Source organism: Grammomys surdaster, unplaced genomic scaffold, assembly GCF_004785775.1.
Source record: "Grammomys surdaster isolate TR1022 unplaced genomic scaffold, NIH_TR_1.0 140, whole genome shotgun sequence".
NCBI lineage: Eukaryota > Metazoa > Chordata > Mammalia > Rodentia > Muridae > Grammomys > Grammomys surdaster.
The window spans coordinates 3,399,563-3,418,180 of NW_021604598.1; the positions used below are offsets into that span (position 1 = coordinate 3,399,563).

Genomic DNA, 18,618 nt, shown 5'->3' on the forward strand with positions numbered 1-18,618 from the left:
ACACATTAGTAATAGTGACTGACCTTACTGAGACATGCTTGCACACACACATATCATCAGTTGATTTTTTTTTTAAACATGGTCTCACTGTGTAGCCCTGGCTGACCTGGAACTCACTGTGGAGTAGGCTGTCTCAATCTCATATGTATTCACTGCCTCTGCTTCCCAAGTGCTTGGATTAAAGGCGTGCACCACTGCCCCCAGCTGTCATCTTTCAAATCTTAAAGATGTTTTTAAGGTAGAAAAGTACTGTTGTGTTTGTACTTTTGAGGTATTGGCGTGGGGGGGGGGTTGAGGGGGTGTCTCTTTAGCCCTGGCTTTCCTGGAACTTGATCCTGGAACTGGTCTTGAACTCAGAGATCCTCCTGCCTTTGCCTCACTAGTGCTAGGACTAAAGGCATTAGGCACCACAGCCAGCTAGCTTGTGTTAACTAAGGTCTTGCCGTGCAGCTCTGGGTTAGCGCTTACTGGTTACTCCAGCTTGGCCTCAGACTCCAGACAGTCCTCTTGCTTCTGTTTCCTGAGTTTTGATTCAGGTGTGAGCACAGCACGCTTCCTTTCCTATGGTTATCTTTGTATTTAATCCCAAATGTCAAAGTTGTGTCTAAGTCTTGGATGGTGATCTGGCGTCATACGGTCTGTCCCTGTGCCGCTCACGGGAACGAGGCATTCAGAGAATTTATGTGCATTATCTCATCTTACTAGGCTTCCAGCACACTTGTAGCCTGAAGCTGAGCATGTCAGTAGATAGCTTGTGGGCACAGTGATAGCACCGTTAACTGCTTGAGCTCAAGGCGTTTGCGGGCTTATAAAGCTGACAGAAGCTTCAGGGTAGTTTCCATTTAATCCGCAGTGCGCTTCATCTGGCTTCTCTGTTGTCTCTTTGTTTTGGTTTTGTTTATTATCACAGAAAAGCTTCACTGGCCTGAGCATGAACTTGCTAAGAAGTTTGTTCTAAATGCAGAAGAGGCATTGATCATTGACAGCAAAAGAAGCTTTTCGAGTTTGTCCTCTGGAGTTCTCAAGGACACTTTCACAACTGGAACCAGTAGTTACAATGTCCTACTACAGAGCAAGGAGGAGAAAAAGCACCATTCACAAAAGCGGTTTTCCTCTGCCTGCTCCAAACAACATAGAAAGCCCAGCAAATCTCCCAGTTCCTCTCATAGCAAAGACCCTAACAGGATGACAGCCCTGGTGCCTGTGACAAGCACTGGTACTTGGTACTGCCTAGATAAGCAGTCTGCTGTTTTTGTCACTAGTTCAGTACCAAGTCCTGTAAAGTTTACCTGTGATATCTCTGTTACAGGAAGCGGCCTAACACTGCCACCTAAACCGAAAAGCAAGGTCAAACGACGCAATCTGACCCCTCTTCCAAAGCCAAAGCAGCAGCCCCAGCTGTGTAGAAGCTTTGAGAAAGGAGATGACCTCTCTGGGAAAAAGCTTTGTATATTGACGGCGATAAAGCCCATCAACCTGGAGAAAGAAAAGCTGCGGTTCTTCAAGTCAGATTTTACTTACAACCCTCAGTTTGAGTATGCCAACCCCACTCTGCCAGGTGTGTTAGCCAAGCACAGCACCGCCTCTGACAGGTTTCTTAAGCAGGTAAAATGCCACTTTTGTAGTAGTAGCTCATCGTTAAGTAGCTAAAGCGATTATCTACCATTGTGTAAGCAAAGGAGATACCTTCATATCCTCTATTACCAACTCCCACCAGAGAGGGGTAGCTATGTGATAAGAAATTTGTATGTGAGTGGTTTTTCACCTATATGAGAACTATGTTGTTGTAATGAAAATCTACAGACTCTGCACTGTGTTCTCTGACTAGAAGACACTATTCTATGCTTTGACTTAGAATTATGAATTTGTGGCTGATTAGCCAACAAATAAGGGCTACAGATAAGGGTTAGGCAGACTGCACTATCTGTGCTTTCCCCCTTGGGGTCTAGGAGAGCAAACCCAGGGTCTTGGACATGCTGGGCAGTTGTTCTACCATCGTATAACATACTTTCATAAACACACAAGAGACAAGATCTAGTAACCTAGGCTAACCTCGGATTTACAGTATGACTGGAGATAACCTTGAACTCCAGATCTCTCTGCTTCCACCTCCCAAGTACTGGAACCAGGCTACTGAGATGGCTGAGCAGGGAAAGGCTCCTGCCACTAAGTCTGACAACCCCAGATCAGTCAGTCCCAAAGACAAGGTGGTGAGAGAGAACTGGCTGTAAATTGTCCTGACTTCCTAGGCATGTGTGTGCCACACCACACACACAGTTTTAAAATGAACTCTGAGTCCTAGGATTACAGGAGTGTACTTCCATACCTACTTTATAACGCTTTTCTAAGTTCTTTAAATGATTTGAAATATGCTGTGTATTTCCCTTGGTAGAACAACTCTTCTTCTCTTGCTTCGTGTTTTCCAGTGAGCACTCACCCTTTTTTTGTTGTTCAGACAGGATTTCAGATGGCCCAGCCTGGTCTAGAGTTCCTGTGTAGGAAAAATGACCTTGGCCTTCTGACTGTCCAATTGCTTACTTTATGCAGGACCGGGGATCAAACCCTGGGCTTCGAGCATCCTAGGCAAGCCCTCTGCCCATTGAGCTACACCCCAGGCCTAGTTTGCTGTTCTTTTTAGTTCCAATCATCCTTCTGCCTTTTGTCTTCTCTTCTTTATTATTACATAGGATACATGGCATGTTTAAAATCATTTTAAGTACTTTAAAAAGCTTTATAAGGTAGAGATGGAAGCACACTCCTATAAACCCAGGACTTAGAGTTATTGAGCAGACTTTTGTAAATTTAAATTTTATAATTGTAAAAATATTATTTAATTACCTCCCCTCAGTGCTGAAGACAACCTTTTGAGGCTGTGCATACATGTCACCTAGCACTTCAGAGGCTTCGGCAGAAAGATCTCCAGTATGAGCTATCCAGGGAGGGCTACTTCTGGTTTCATTCCATTGCTATGATAAAACAGACCAGAAGCAATATGATGGAGGAAAGATTTATTTTGGCTTATGGCTTCTCATCACTGAGGGAAGTCACTGCTTGAATTAGAAGGCAGGTCTGCTTGCAATTCCATGAAGCATTACACTAACCAGGGAACTCGCCCATAGCTAAGGGAGAACAGCAGAAAGTGTGAAAACATGCTGCTTGATGGGTCACTCAGGGCAGGGCCATGCTTACCCAGCTGCTTATACACTCCAGGCCTGCCTGCCCAGGGAATGATGCTGCCCACAGTGGACAGCTCAGGGCTATAGTTCAGTGCTAAAGCTCTTGCCTAGAGTGTATGAGGCCCCGGGTTCATTACAAAACAATTATTCAATGTGTGGGTCCTCTGCAGGAGCAGCCAATGAACCTCTGAGGCCTCTCCGTCCCCTGCTGTATTGTTTTAAAGGTGGGGTTGTAAGACTGCTGTGCCTATAATCCTAGCACCTTGAGAATTTCGGACAGGACGATATAGGTCAAGGTTACCCTAGGCTACATAGCTCAAGGCCAGCCTAGGCTATGTGAGACACTATCTGAAGTCCTCCCTCCCACCCCCACACCCCCACATAAAATCTTGTAGGGTACAATTGGATTATGCCTGTAGTCTGAGTATTTGAAAGGCTAAGGTAGGGGCTGGAGAGATGGCTCAGCAGTTAACAGCACTGACTGCTCTTCCAGAGGTCCTGAGTTCAATTCCCAGCAACCACATGGTAGCTCACAACCATCTGTAATGGGATCTGATGCCCTCTTCTGGTGTGTCTGAAGACAGCAACAGTGTACTCATACTTAAAGTGAATAAGTAATTCTTTAAAATAAAAAAAGACTAAGGTAAGATGGTCTATTGAGTCTAGGAGTCTATTTAAGTTATTCAGAATTAAGGAGAAAAATGTTAGATTTTACAACTTTTTGAAAAGAAAGGAAATGGGGTATTGCGGTTGGATATTAGCAACATAGGAAAGACACTGCCCCTAATAAAATACGTAGAGGGCAAAATACTGGCACTAAATTCTAAAATGAAAGGCTAGCAGTCCTGACAAATTCAATGCTATATAGTGATCTGGGAAATAGATTACAGAGCATGGACTTCCTCATTTCCATTTTGTCCTTACAACAATTCCGTAAGGTAAGGAGGGTAAAGGACTTGCATCTCCATGTTTCTGGTGAAGAGAGCAAGCCTAGGAAAAGTAGAATCACACTGCTAAGTGGCAGAGCCCTATGGCAGCCAGGCCTCCTAACCAACCATTCCTTTTCCAACAGGGTCACCGATCCTCCTGTATCAGTGTCTCCGTTGTAAATAGGTTTCACTGAATGAAACTGTACTTGAGAGGAGAGATTATTTGTTAGCACATAACTGTGGAAGTAGCATGTGATGGTCAGATTCCAAACAAAAAACAAAATCAGCTAGTAAACTAAAGCAGATCTGTTAGCAGAGCACTGAGGTTGTTCAGAACGTTTGCTGTCTCATCAAAGACAACAATGGACATTTTATAGAGAAAAAGATTTTCATTTTATAGATGAAGTGTTTACATGTCTTAGCTAGTTTTAAACTTAGGATGAACTTCAGGATGTTTACCACGGTACACTCCTTTAGTCTCAGCACTTAGGAGGCAGAGGCAGGCAGATCTCTTGTGAGTTCAAAGCCAGCCTGGTCTACAGAATGAGTTCCAGGACAGCGAGGGCTACACAGAGAAATCTTATCCCAAAACCAACCAACCAAAGCAGGTTCTGGAGCCAAATGTGGGGCTGCACACCTTTAATCCCAGTGTTCAGGAGGCAGAGGCAGGCAGATGTCTGTGAATTGACACTGGCCTGCTCTACAGAATTCCAGTGAGACCCTGTCTCAAAAAACACCGTCTCTGTCTATTGCTGTGACAAAACACCACGAAAAAAAATCAAGTTGGGGAGTAAAAGGTTTATTGAATAGCTTACACGTCCATGGTACTGTTCATCATTAAAGAAGCTCAGGACAGGAACTCAAGCACAGCTGGAACCTGGAGGCAGGAGCGGATGCAGACACCATTGAGGGGTGCTGCCTACTGGCTTGCCTCCCCTGGCTTACACAGCCTGCTTTCTTATGGAACCCAGCCCAGGATGGCACCACCCACAAATAGGCTGAACCCTCCCCCATTGATCACTAATTAAGAAACTGCTTTACAGTTAAATCTCATGGAGGAGGCATTTCCTCAGCTTAGGCTTCTTCCTGTTTGATGACTGTAGCTTGTGTCAGATTGACACAAAAAATCAGCCAATACAACGCCCCCCACAAACAAAACAAAAACCAGGTTCTGATTTAATAGCATAGAGATCAGCTGTGGGTCAAGACCTGCGTTTAGAAACAGCCTAGCTATCCCAGTGCCACTGCCCGTGGCCCTCCTGAATAGCAAGGCTGCCAGGAGTGTTTGGGCAGCAAAAGCCCATTGGAGTAATTTTGAGTTGTGATAACTTTATGACGCATCCCTAGTTCCTTAGTAATGTATTCATGTATTGATTCACACTTTGTGATGTGATTTTTTTCCCCTCTCATTTTGACATATCAAATGTGTTGTATATAGTGCTGATACAGATAGGACCTATATCAGTGAGGATGTGCTGGTTAACATTCACTTATGACAGAGGTCGGCCACACCTTCTCAGCTCGGAAGCAGCCATTGTCTTTACCAGTCTCACAACAGCCCAGAAACTAGATTTCTTTTCATAAGTTTTCTTTTTTTTTTAATTTTTGTTTTATTTTATATATGTGAATACACAGTTGCTGTCTTCAGACACACCAGAAAAGGGCATCAGATCCCATTACAGATGGTAGTGAGCCACCATGTGGTTGCTGGGAATTGAACTCAGGACCTCTGGAAGAGCAGTCAGTGCTCTTAACCACTGAACCATCTCTCCAGACCCCATAAGTTTCCTTGAAGATTTTGTTTTTTATGTTCTGAATATGAGTGGTTTTAAAAAGATTTATTTAATTCTGTATGTATGGGTGTTTTCCCTGTGTGTAAGTGTGGCAAATGCATTGATGCCTATGGAGACCAGACCGGAAGTTAGGTGCCCTGGAACTAGTTACAGACCTGTACGCTGCTTGAGTGCTGGGAACTAGACCAGGTGGCTCTGCCAGAGCAGCGCCCCAGAGGGCAGTGACATAACACACATGGGATTTTCTGGTTTCCTCCGACTTAGATTCTTACTTCCTGTGGTTTTTTTTGGAGGTTTCTTCCTTTCTTCCTTTCTTTCTTTTTTTGGTTTTTCGAGACAGGGTTTCTCTGTGTAGCCCTGGCTGTCCTGTCCTGGAACTCACTCTGTAGACCAGGCTGGCCTCGAACTCAGAAATCCACCTGCCTCTGCCTCCCAAGTGCTGGGATTAAAGGCGTGTGCCACCGCTGCCCAGCTTCTTGGAGGTTTCTGATAATTTGTGTTCCTTACCAGATTTTTTTTTTATAAAAATGGCACATTTATTGATACAGAACGGTCATGTACATGACTTCATCGAGTAACTACAGATGGGAACAGATCATGGCCTAGACCAAGCTGGGTTGTTTGCGTCTTGAAGGAGTCCAGCACACAACCTGTTTCCTTACCAGATTTTTAATTAATCTTCACTTTGTGTATATTTGGGAAAATGTCTCAACTTTTTAAGATGATGAGAAGTGGATAGTACATTGCCTTAAATGAAAGATGGAAATATCTTAAGACTGTTACCATCATCATCCTCATCTTCCTCCTCCTCCTCCTCACTGTCACCAAGGAGTATTATTTTTGTCACCAGAACAGAAGCTGGCTTTGGCTCTTCAGTACTCTTTCAGTCTTGGGATCTGCTGTGTTTATTTTTGATCAGACCTTTGCTTGCCTTTTAAATAATTTTTTTTGCTACTTTGTCCAAAAAAGCAGATGCATCCAAGTGGTGCACAGGCAAAACACCTATAATACACAAGAAAATAAATAAATAGATGTATCTTAAACAGAGTTTATAGATTGTTACAGAGGTGATTTTATAGATTGCTTGTATGTTTTTAAATTTTTAAGTTTTTTCCTCTTTATCTAAATGGCACTTGTAACCTACTAACTGATCTGGAGACATACTTGGTGTACACTGGAGTTCTTCCTAACCACCATGTATCTTGTCAACAAGCCAGTGTCCTCACTGCCAGCGTCTCCTGGTGGCAGTTACAGGTGCGATGTGCAGTGTGTCAGCCGCTGCGTCTCTGGCTAAAGAGACTGGAAGACAGGGAAGAAGAGTGTTTCTTTCATCCCTGACCCCCTTCTTTCCTTTTCAGTCAGTCTCACTGTGTAGCCCTGGGGGGATCCCATGGTGTAGATCAGGAGTGTGCCACTGGGCGGGCCAGCAAGAGCACTTGTAAATTCACAGGCATTTATAGACATTTCCAAAATTCAGTGGAAACTGTTTAAGCTTAGAAAAATATGCAGCTGGAATTTCAGCTTAACCCTGTAACTAGTAAATCTGAACACATTTTGACAAGTCAGGTCTTAACTAGCTAACTTCATCTCAGAGTGATATGAGCTGTTGATTTAATCTCCCTTTCTTTTACAGTCCATCAATATTATGGAGCTGACTTTACAGAAATATGGAAGTTATGAAAAATTTGAACAAGCTACTGGTGGTAGCTTGTTGTCTAAAACTCGAATCTGGAGTCACGTTAGGAAGTACATGGTGAAGGAAGGCTGCCTGGGAGAGGTATGGGCCATGGGTGGGCGGGGCCTGGGAGAGGTATGGGCCATGGGTGGGCCGGGCCTGGCTGCAGCTCTGGCACTCAAGACTAGTGTGAAATGCATGCTCTTTTCTACAGGTTTTGTCTGGTCAGTCCTGTTTTACTGGTTGTCATTCCTGTATATGTAGCTTATAGCATCGTGTGAGTTTCTCAGTGAAGAGAGATTTTGCTGCAGTGTTCTTAGTCATCAGTCTCAAAACCAGAACTGACAAGGTGCAGATTTCTGGCGTACACACACACACACACACACACACACACACACACACACACACACACAGTAGTTCTTTCCAGTTCTGTATGGGTTTTGAGGCTTGGGCAAGCACTCTGCCATGAAGCTCTATCCCCTCTTTACTGTTTGCTTGATACAGGATCTCACTAAGTCGCTCGAGTGGGCCTGCAATTCTCTCTGCAGCCTACACCTTGTTCTTCTTGCTTTAGTTTCTCTAGTCTCGGGTGTGCTCTTTCTTCTGTCTTCTTTCGTTTCCTCTCTCCCTCCCTCCCTTCCTCTTTTTAAAGGCAAAGTCTCTTTCAGTCCTAACTGTCCTGGAACTGGCTATATAGACCAGAGTGGACTTGAACTCACAGAGGTCCTCCTGTTGCTGCCTCCCAAGTGCTGGCATTAAAGGTGTGTGCTACCACAACCAGCCTCCTTCCTTTCCTTTCAATCCAGTGAACACTCTTAAATTTTCAGAGGGTTAAAATTATAAGGTTCAAAAGCAAACAAAACAAAACAAATTAGAAAGTTCAAATGTGATGGATGGCCAGGCAGTGGAGGCACACGCCTTTAATCCCAGCACTTGGGAGGCAGAGGCAGGCAGATTTCTGAGTTCAAGGCCAGCCTGGTCTACAGAGTGAGTTCTAGGATAGCCAAGGCTACACAGAGAAACCCTGTATCAAAAAAAAAAAATGTGATGGATGTACATTTCATCAACTTAGTTTAATTAGATAATGAATAGACTCATTATATTTTGCAAAAACTTTCTTCTTCCTTTACGTGTGTGTATGTGTGTGTGTGTGTGTATGCATGAGTGCGCATGTGTATATTGTACAATTATATAGTTATCAGTATATGGGAACATGCATGCCACAGTGTGTATGATACTCACAGGACAAGGGAACAACATTCGGGAGTTCCTGGGAGCGTGTTGGTTTTGGAGAGCTTGGGTCGTCAGCCTTGATGTTGCGTACTCTAACCCACTGCATCGTCTCACCAGCCCTGTGTGTGTGTTTTTCCTCTTGCTGCCTAGATTGTAGTTCATCTCACCGAAGACCTGCTTTCCAGGGCTTCCATGACAGTAGTAAACGGATGCCCAACTCTAACCATCAATATTTCTACTGCACGAGAGCATTGGCTGGAGGGCATGCTGAGGCACGAGATAGGTAGGGGCACCCTCTCCACCTACTCATTTGATTGTCAAGAATTACCTGCTGTTCTTTCAGAGTGGTTCTTTAGTAGTAGTAGTTAGTAAAACTTCATAGTGTTGTTAAGCTTCGCAGGAGCTGTGTGTCATTTCCAATTAGAATTTTAGAACACTGTCTCGGGAAGTCATTTCCATCCTTTTGGTTTTAGTTCCGAATCTGAAATTGAGGGCGTGTATGCTTACGCAAGAGACAGGAAAAAAGGAAGGTTACCCCTCTGTTGCAGGAGGTATTAGAAAAGAGGTGTCCAGCTGGCTCCAGGCTTAGCTGCCATGTTCCTGCACTAATGCTGGCATGCCTGCCAGGGCTCCCAAGAAGTTGGAGTGGCTGCTGCCTCCACCTTCCTCCACGGCTCTTGGCCTGGCCCCTATGCCAACCCTGCCACCTCCACGGCGCTAGGCTAGCCCCATGCAATAACCACCCTCCTCGCAGTTCGATATCACAATACCCATTAACCCAATAAATCAAAACTCTAAAGCTTATAGTTAACCAATGGATTTAATATATCAGTAAAATCTAAATACCCAAGATGCCCACACAATTAGACAAGTTATCCCAGTTATCCTAACCTTTTGTTATGCACAACTACCTTCTTCTGCCACCTTTTTCTCACCCTGTGTCTCTGAGTCCCCAACTCTGCCACCCTTAGCTCCACCCCCTTTTACCTGTCCAATCACAGGCCTCCCGCATTGGACAGGGAAATTTCTGCCACACCCCTTTCTAATTACAGACTCAGAGAAGTCAGCAGGGCTAACACAGGCTCACTGTACTAGAGGTTTGCTTTCTGGGAAGGGAAAGTATATCATCTTATTTAAGGGATGTTTATTTTCTCCATCTCTTCAGCATGGCTTAAAGTAAACCCGCTTTGCTACAAGGTGGTCCTTAGGTCTCTACCAACGGCCAAAGATATATTCCATTCTCTTGAACAAAAGGAAATAGCTTTATATTGCGAGTGTAACATCTGATCCTCTGATAGAGGCCAAAATCCTTTATGAGTCAGGCTATAGTTGGGAAATGGATAGAACCCGTTTGTGGTGGTTTGAATAGGAACGGTGGCCATTGACTCGTGTGATGAGTGCTTGGCCACAGGAAGTGGCCTTGTTGGAGTAGGCGTGGCTTTTAGAGGTGGTGGCTAAGGGGCGGGCTTTGAGATCTCGGAAGCCAAGCCACGCCCAAGGCTGTCTGTGGATCCAGATGTAGAACCCTCAGCTCCTTCCCCACCACCATGTCTGCCTGCATGCTGCCATGCTTCCGGCCGTGATGATTGTTGGGAGGGACCTTGCTTAAATGTTAACTGCCTTGTCAGACATACGTGCTTACTTACTGGCACAAAGTCTTGGCTTCTGTTGGAAAGAGCTAACCCAGTTGAGAACAAACAGCTGTAGAGTGTGTGGACGGGTAGCCTCGATGGAAAAGTACTAGCTTAGTTAAGAACAAATAACTATAGATCTTATAGACAGGTACCTAGCAACCTGTTCTGCTCTGTCTCCGCTGCTGAACTTTTCACCCACCCAACGTCCTGTTCTTGAGAACACTGTGCTCCCCAGAAACAAAGAGACCCTACACCACCCCCCTACTCCATATCCTGCTTCTATGTGTATATAACCTGGTGTGGGAACAATACAAATTTGACAGCTTGATCAGACTTCTTGACTTGCTGTCCATTCTTCGCGCCCCTTGTCCCCCATTCTCTCTTTCAGGTGGTTTCCCCAGTCCCAGTTCACCACCCTGTGGGTCAGGGCAGATGATAATGGACCGAACCTCTGAAACAGTATGCCAGCCCCAATTAAATGTTTTCCCTTATGAGAGATGCCATGGTTATGGTGTCTCTTCATAGCAATAGAAACCCTAACTAAGGCAGAATTTGGTACCAGGAGTGGGATATTATTGTGATAAGCCTGATCATGTGGACTTTGGGACTTTGGATTAGAAAAGTAGTTTAACGATTTAAGTGGGGCTTAATGGACCACACTAGTAGAAGCATGAAAGACAGTGGTTCTAAGAGTAACTTGAACTGTGGTGACCCCGCTCAAGAGGTTTCAGAGGAGAATGTTTGTAAGTGGCCTAGAGATCATTCTGATAATTTGGGCTGAGAATGTGGCTGCTTTCTGCCTTCGGCTGAAAAGTCTGCCTGAGGCTAAGTGAAGCGATCTGGTTTAGTTAGGTTGGCAGAGGAAATTTCAAAATAAACTAGTATTGATTCTGTTGTGTGGTTATTAATTAATGTTCACTCTTACAAAGATCTATAATGAAAGGGTCAAGCTGAGCAAGGAAAAATACAAAATATGCAGTTCAAGGAGAAAGGGGACACCAAGAAGTGAAATGGAGCTAAGTCCTGTGTTCAAGGAGATAAGCAGATTAAAGAAAAGCCTTAAAAGGGAGCAGTGGCCTCTGGACAAGATGTCACCCAGCTAAGCTTCCAGTTTGTAAAAAGGAATTGATGAAAGTTTAGGGCTGGGTGTGGTGATGCACGCCTTTAATCCCAGAATTCCAGAGGCAGAGATGAGTAGATCTCTGAGTTTGAGGCCAGCCTGATCTACAGATGGAATTTCAGGACAGCCAAGCTTAGGCACTGAAGGAAACTATCGAAAATAGAAAGCTGCCGGGCAGTGGTGGCACACGCCTTTAATCCCAACAGTTGGGAGGCAGAGACAGGCAGATTTCTGAGTTCGAGAGTTCGAGGCCAGCCTGGTCTACAGAGTGAGTTCCAGCACAGCCAGGGCTACACAGAGAAGCCCTGTCTCAAAAGAAAAAGAAAGGAAAAAAAAAAAAAGAAAACAGAAAGCTGATGAAGATGTATTTGAATGAAGAGGTCCCATTCCAGCCCTGGCAACTAATAGAACTAGGAAGCTTCAGCCATGTGGCTTTAGAGCCAAGGATAGAAGAAAAGGTTTATAGAATCTCCCCCCACGACTAAGGAAAGTGCTGAGGCCAGGCATGTGCCAGGGGTGTCCCCGTATGGAGGCCCAGAGAGGCCACTGTGTGAAGCTGTGAAAGGTGAAGTCTGGATTGAATACCCCAAGTTGTTGGAGATGCCAAAGCCATGGGATACCTGGCCAAAAAAAAAAAAAATGCTAACAGGGTGTGGAACCAGCCCAAGAGAGAGAAGTGTGCTGCAGTCAACAAAGCTGAAAGGAATTGGAGATCTGAAGAGCATTTCTCTGTCAGATATGGAGAGGCAGAGTTTGGATTTTGCCCAGCTGGTTTTCTTTGGTCCAGTTTTTCCTCATTATGTTTTCTTTCCTCCCTTTTGGAATGGTAACATATATCCTATTGGAAGTATGTGACCTGCTTTTTCATTTTGAGTTTACAAGGATTACAGCAAAGAGATTGCATGATACTCAGAAGAGACCTTGAACTTTGGGTGTTTAAACAAGCTTGAGACTGTTACAGACTATGGGGACTTTACTAATTGGACTGAATACATTTCTGCATTATGTTATGGCTCCAAGCCTATGGGGGCAGGGAGTGAGTGGAATGTGCTGGTTTGAATAGGAATGGCTCCTATAGGCTCATGTTTGAATGCTTGGCCATAGAGACTGGCACTATTAGGTGTGGCTTTGTTGAAGTAGGTGTATCATTAGGAGGTGGAATTTGGGGTCTCAGAAGCTCAAGCCACATCCTATTGCCTGTGGATCCAGAAGTAGAACGCTCAGCTCCTTCTCTGTCACCCTGTCTGCCTGCATGCCACCACATTTCCCACCATAACAATAATGGACTGAACCTCTGAACTGTAAGCCAGTCCCAATTAAATGTTTTTCTTTATAAGATATGTTCTTGGTGTTTCTTCAGAGCAATAGAAACCCTAACTAAGACACCATTTTACTATGACAATCTAGAAAGCCAGTTCCAAAGCTGATGCCAGAAAGGACTGTTGTCTGACTGTTGTTCAGTCCTGCCGTTCTGTGCATCCTCCAATCAGGGTTGTTCATTTTAGGCTGAGACAAAGAGCCAGAGCTAACTTCTGCCATTTCTGGCCTCCACTCAGGACAGGACCAAGGTTATCTTCAGCTTATTGGCAGAGACATAAACTGAGGCTCCATCCTTAAACTTCTGCCTTGTTTCTACCTCTTGTTCTCATTATTTCCCCTCCCTCAAGAGGTAACCCTAACTGTCATCAGGAAATTTGGGCTGATAACAGAATCTGGTTTCTTCATCCTAGGTGGGGCCATTGGTTATGGTGTTTGGGGTGCCTCTCCAGTGGAACTCTCTGGGAAATATAAAAGTGCATCCATGGTTGCCTTTGAAGTTATTGACTTGCCCTTGGGTAGAGGTGTGTCTGTGGGATTAAGGCAACAAAGGAGTCTGGAGCTCATGACATTGGAGTCTTTCAAGCAGATGAAAGATTTCATCTCAGCAGGAGCAGGCTGTACTTAGTATAGAGCTTAAAACTGTCAGGCCTGAACCAGCAGAGGCACGACAGAGAATACTGTTGTGCTCTAAGGAGTTTGTTTCTTTTCTTTGGCCTTGAAGGCCTGACTCCAGAGTCAGGATCCAGATGTAGAACTCTCAGCTCCTTCTCTAGAACCCTCTCTGCTGTCTTGCTGCCATGCTTCCCACCATGACAATAACGGACTAAACCTGTGAACTGTAAGCATTCAGGAACTCTGATGCTGGTGGAGTGGCTACAATCCTAGTCTGAGATGCCTCCCAGGTGAGCTGACCAGCTGTAACCAGCAACACTAAAAGACGTCATCGGGATCTTTGCTTGATTGTCCTTAGCTCCCAAGTACATACTTACTGGGAAAGGAACCATGAAAGACCTTTTTTGGCTTTGGGATCTTGGAAATGTGTTTGTTGTCTGTCCATTTGTTTCTGAGACAAGGTCTCATGTAGCCAAGACAGTAAGCTTAAAAAATAAATGTTTAGTTTTGCTCATAATTTTGTAGGTTTCAGCTCCCTGTGGGCCAATGCTATTGCCCTTGACCCTGGTAAGGCAGCATATCATGGTGGGCTCATGTGGCCACAGAACGTGGTCAAGAAAGCAGAGAAAGCAGTAGGAAAGGGTCTCACGATACCCTTCTCCACACCTTCACCAGGCCTTATACCTTAAAGGTCCTACCACCTACCAGGAGCACCAAGTTGGGGACAAGCCTTTAGCACTGGGACTCTGAGGAAGAATATTCTAGATAAATGCAAATTTCCTTTGGGAAAGGATCAAAGCAAGAATGCCATTTCTTATCATTTGTACGTTTTCTTCTCTGTAGGCACACATTACTTTCGGGGCATTAACAACCTTCAGCAACCGTGGAACAGTTGGATTGGCCGAAAAAAACATGAGCTGAAGCCAAACAATCCTACAGAGGAAGGACTGGCAAGCATTCACAGTGTCCTGTTCAGAAAAGACCCCTTTTTGTGGAGGGCTGCTCTTCTGTACTACACAGTGTATCAAGCCAGCCAAATGTCTTTTTGTGAACTCTTCAAAGATATTGGCAAGTTTGTCAAGGACCCTAATACAAGATGGGACTATTGTGTAAGAGCCAAGAGGGGGTGGACTGACACTTCTCAGCCAGGTAAGAGTCCCTCAGTGATAGGTCTGCTGACTTTTTAGTTGTTAGCTAGTGATTTGGGTCATGTTTTAATCCCTGAATCTGATACTGACATGTTTGTGACTTGAGGTCATCCCTTCTCCCCGTGAACAGGCTCTTGCTGTGGAGCCCCAGAGCACACACAGTGTTATTTTTGCCCAACACCCTTGAAAGATTTCAGACCAATAGACTCTGGAAAGAATAATAGAATGAGTTAGTCAAAATGATGTTTATGTGTAATCCCAGAACCCTGTAGGCTGGGGCAGGAGGATACAAGTTTGAGGCCACTCAGCAGGGATGGCTAGCAAGATTTAGCAGGAAAAATATGCTTACTGCCTGCCATGCCTGATAACCTGAATTTGATCCCCAAGACTCACATGGTAGAAGGGAAAGGCAACTCCTGCAAGTTGCCCTCTGACACCTTCACTTGTAAACTGTGATAAACACACACACACTCTCTGAATAAGTAAATGTAAAAATTCTTGTGGGGCGGTGGTGGCGCACGTCTTTAATCCCAGCACTTGGGAGGCAGAGGCAGGTGGATTTCTGAGTTCGAGGCCAGCCTGGTCTACCGAGTGAGTTCCAGGACAGCCAGGGCTACACAGAGAAACCCTGTCTAGAAAAACCAAACCAAAACAAAAGTTCTTGTAATTACATAGAATGAACACCCACAGCATTCTGGATCAACCAGTCTCTGACTAAGCAGTAGCTAATCTTTTTTGGTCATTTATTTATTTTCTAAGACTTACTTATTTGTCTTTACTTATGTGTATGTATGTGTCTTTGTGAGTTTGTGTGTGTCTTGTACCCTTAGGTCAGAGGGCACCAGGACCCCTGGAAATTGAGTTATAGGCAGGTGTGAACGACTTCACGTGGCATTGAAACCCAACCTAGGTCCTTTGGAAGAGCAGTTAGCACTCTTAACCACTGAGCATCTTTCCAGTCCCTCTCTCTGACTTTAAAAACAGCTTTATTGAGATATTTGAGATGACATATGCCTTATAGTTAGTGACATATGCCTCACCTTTTTTTTTTTTTAATCAAATCGTAATTTTTACTTATTTACACAGGGGTTATAAACATAGAGAGGGAGGATGTGGGGAAGGGAATGACACTGGAGTGTGGGTGTTCAGAGGGAGTACAGATATCTTTCAGAACAGGGTATTGGCTGGGTGAAGGTTCAGGGGACAGGTCACTATGACTCTGCCTATGTTTCACTTGTCCTTATCTAAGTTGGTATTATCTGCCAAAGCTACCTATTTACAAGGTCTATGACTACTCAGGCTGGTAAATTTCCACAACAGCTGCCTGTTCACAATAGCTTATAGCCATCTGTTTCAATGTTTTTCCACTGAGACTCAAGACTTTGTGTTAGCATGCATGTATGTCAGGCCTATTGCTGATTTTAGGCCTATGGATGATTTTAGGCCTTCAGTGTATAAGCGGGCTGCCCCTGTAAAAATGTAAACCTCATCATTTTTTTCAGTTATCAAGCCATGCAGTTATTACCACTAATTTCTGAGTATTCTGTTTCCCAGCCCCACCACCCCTGAGAAACACAAACCCACTAGAATTCTTCCCCGTATCTGCTCTCCCTCAGCTTCCAGGAAATACCTTTAGTGGTTTTTACCTGTTGTCTCTGTAGATTTACCTGTTTTGAACACTTCATATAAATAGAATTACATAATTTGTGACCTCTTTGTGGCTGGCTTCCTCCAATTAGGATATTTTTTCAATTTTTTTTTTAAACTGCCCCACTGTATAGCCCTGGATAACATGGAACTCACGGTTTAGACCATGGTGGTTTCAAACTCACAGAGATCCACCCGCCTCTGCCTCTGAGTGCTGAGATTCATGTCGTTAGAACACCACTGGCCCTGCAGGATGTTTTGGCCTCATGCTGTAGCTGCCGTGGTTGTTCATCCTTTGCCGTTGGCAGACTTGGTTCATCCAGATGCACTTTAGGCTCTTAGGAGTCATGCTGCTGTGTATGTTTGTCAGAGCTAATGTGCGGTGTGTTTTCTTACACTTGACTCTATACCCACGAGCAGATGTTTTGAAAGGAGTTTGCAACTGAGTCTCACTTTGTAGCTTAGCCTGGCCTGGAGCTTCCTGAGTACTGGCATTACAAGCCTAAGCCACCGTGCTCTGCTTAGGAGTAGAACAGGCAAGGGACATGGTGACTATGCTTAGCTTTGGGGACATCGCCAGTGACCACGCTGGCTTACTCCATCCCAGTGCTCAGTGCTCCTCTCCACGTCTTTTGCCAACATTTGTGATTTGCACTTTTAAACCAGCAATCACTACTGTCTATAGTACAGAACAGTGAGATGTGGAAAGGCAGGTTTTCGTAGTTTTGGTTTGCATTTACTTGATGACTATGGTTTAGGCATCTTTTAATTTGCTTAGTTGATCACTGTATTTCTTTATGACAACTATCTGCTTGATTTTCCCCATTTTAATTGGATTATTTGCCTTTTTTAAAAAATTGAATCACAAGGTCTTTATGTAGATATAAATCTCTTGCCATATGTGTAATTTACAAATATTTTTACCATTTTGTGGACTCTTTCCAGTTTCTTTTTACGTTGTCTTTGATGCCATCCACCCGCCCATACTTGGGATACAGAACTTGGCAATACTCTTCCCACCTAGTCTTCTATCTGTGGGTTTGGTAGAGAGGGAGCATGGCCACAAAAAGGCAGACGGCGATCTGGGCTAGCGCATGCGCGTTGTGTTCACACAGTTGGGAAGTTTGAGAGATCAGCTTTCAGTTTTCTTGTCAAAGTGTTGTATACCTTGGTATTGTTTTTGTTTGGAGGAAGGCAATTTTTATGTATTTAATTTTTGTGTGTGTATGTGTGCACATAGGCATGCATGGTGTGTGTGTCTGTGTGCGTTTGTGAGCGTGCACATGCACTGTGGCATGCATGTAGAGGTTACAGGACAACTTTTTAGAGTCAGCTCTGTCCTTCCACCGTAATGAGGCAGGTCCCCTGTCTCTGCGGATACCTGCTCTAGGCTGGCTGGCTCCCCAGGCTTCTCAGTAGGCCAGTGTTAACACATGCATTTTATTGCATCCAGCTTTTTCTCATGGGTTTCAAGGATGGTGCTCAGGTGTCAGAATTGTTCGTAATTGCCATGCCTACTTACTAGCATACCTAATAAAATTAGCAATAATTATTTAATATGTGACCACATAAAGCATATAATCCACTTACATAGTGGTTGTTTTTGTTTTGTTTTTTTTTTTTTAAAGCTCAGGCAAGGCAGGAGGTTTTCTTCATGTTGATTGTGGCTTTTTTGTTTGAGCCTGGGTCTCATACTGTACACTTGGCTGGCTTGGCCCCTGTGTTGAGACTTCCAAGTGCTGGGATTTCAGTGTGAACACCATATCGTCCAGGACAGTTTCTGTGTGTGAACAAGTGGAAAGGAGACTCCGTTCAGAAGTTCCTGCTTCTAATCCTCGGCAGTCTGTTGTCAGGGAGCAGGTTGGGTTTGTTTGTTTGTTTGTTTGTTTGTTTGAGAGACAAGGGTTTTTGATTATGTAGCTTTGTATTATGTAGACCGGGCCATCCTCAAACTCACAGAGATTTACTGGTTTCTGCCTCCTAAATGCTAGGATTAAAAGTGTGCGCCACCATGGCTGGTCTAATACTATGCATTCTTTAAATTCTGGATCTCATCTCCATTTTCATGGTAAGATAGAAAATCTAAATCACTTGAAGTGCATTTATTCTGTGTTATTTTTTGAGTCACGTGCTGGCTCTGAGAGTCAGGCTAGCCCCCTGAACTTACTGTGTAACTGTGTAGCTAGGGTTGTTGTTGACTTTGCCAGCCTCTTGCCTCTGCCTCCAGGGTGTTAGGATTATGGGTATGTATTACTCATATCCCTCCCCCATCCCCTCCCCCCCCCGGGGGGGGGGGGGGGGGGGGGGGGGGGTGGGGGTGGGGGGGGGTGG

The 18,618-nt window shown here is 44.5% G+C and overlaps 1 protein-coding gene across 2 annotated transcripts in view; it reads left to right on the forward strand.

Annotated features, from left to right (window-relative positions):
• The first annotated feature begins 991 nt into the window (after positions 1-991).
• Kiaa0895 (KIAA0895 ortholog) overlaps positions 992-18,618 on the forward strand; it is a 24,374-nt gene continuing 6,747 nt past the window's right edge. Inside the window, exons 1-4 of one of the 2 annotated variants that reach the window (XM_028763809.1) lie at positions 992-1,605; positions 7,532-7,675; positions 8,957-9,089; positions 14,336-14,641. In XM_028763809.1, the coding sequence (XP_028619642.1) occupies positions 1,186-1,605; positions 7,532-7,675; positions 8,957-9,089; positions 14,336-14,641 (1,003 nt within the window). In that variant the 5' untranslated portion in view covers positions 992-1,185. The remainder of the gene's footprint in view (positions 1,606-7,531; positions 7,676-8,956; positions 9,090-14,335; positions 14,642-18,618) is intronic. The other variant, XM_028763811.1, reaches the window with a different exon arrangement.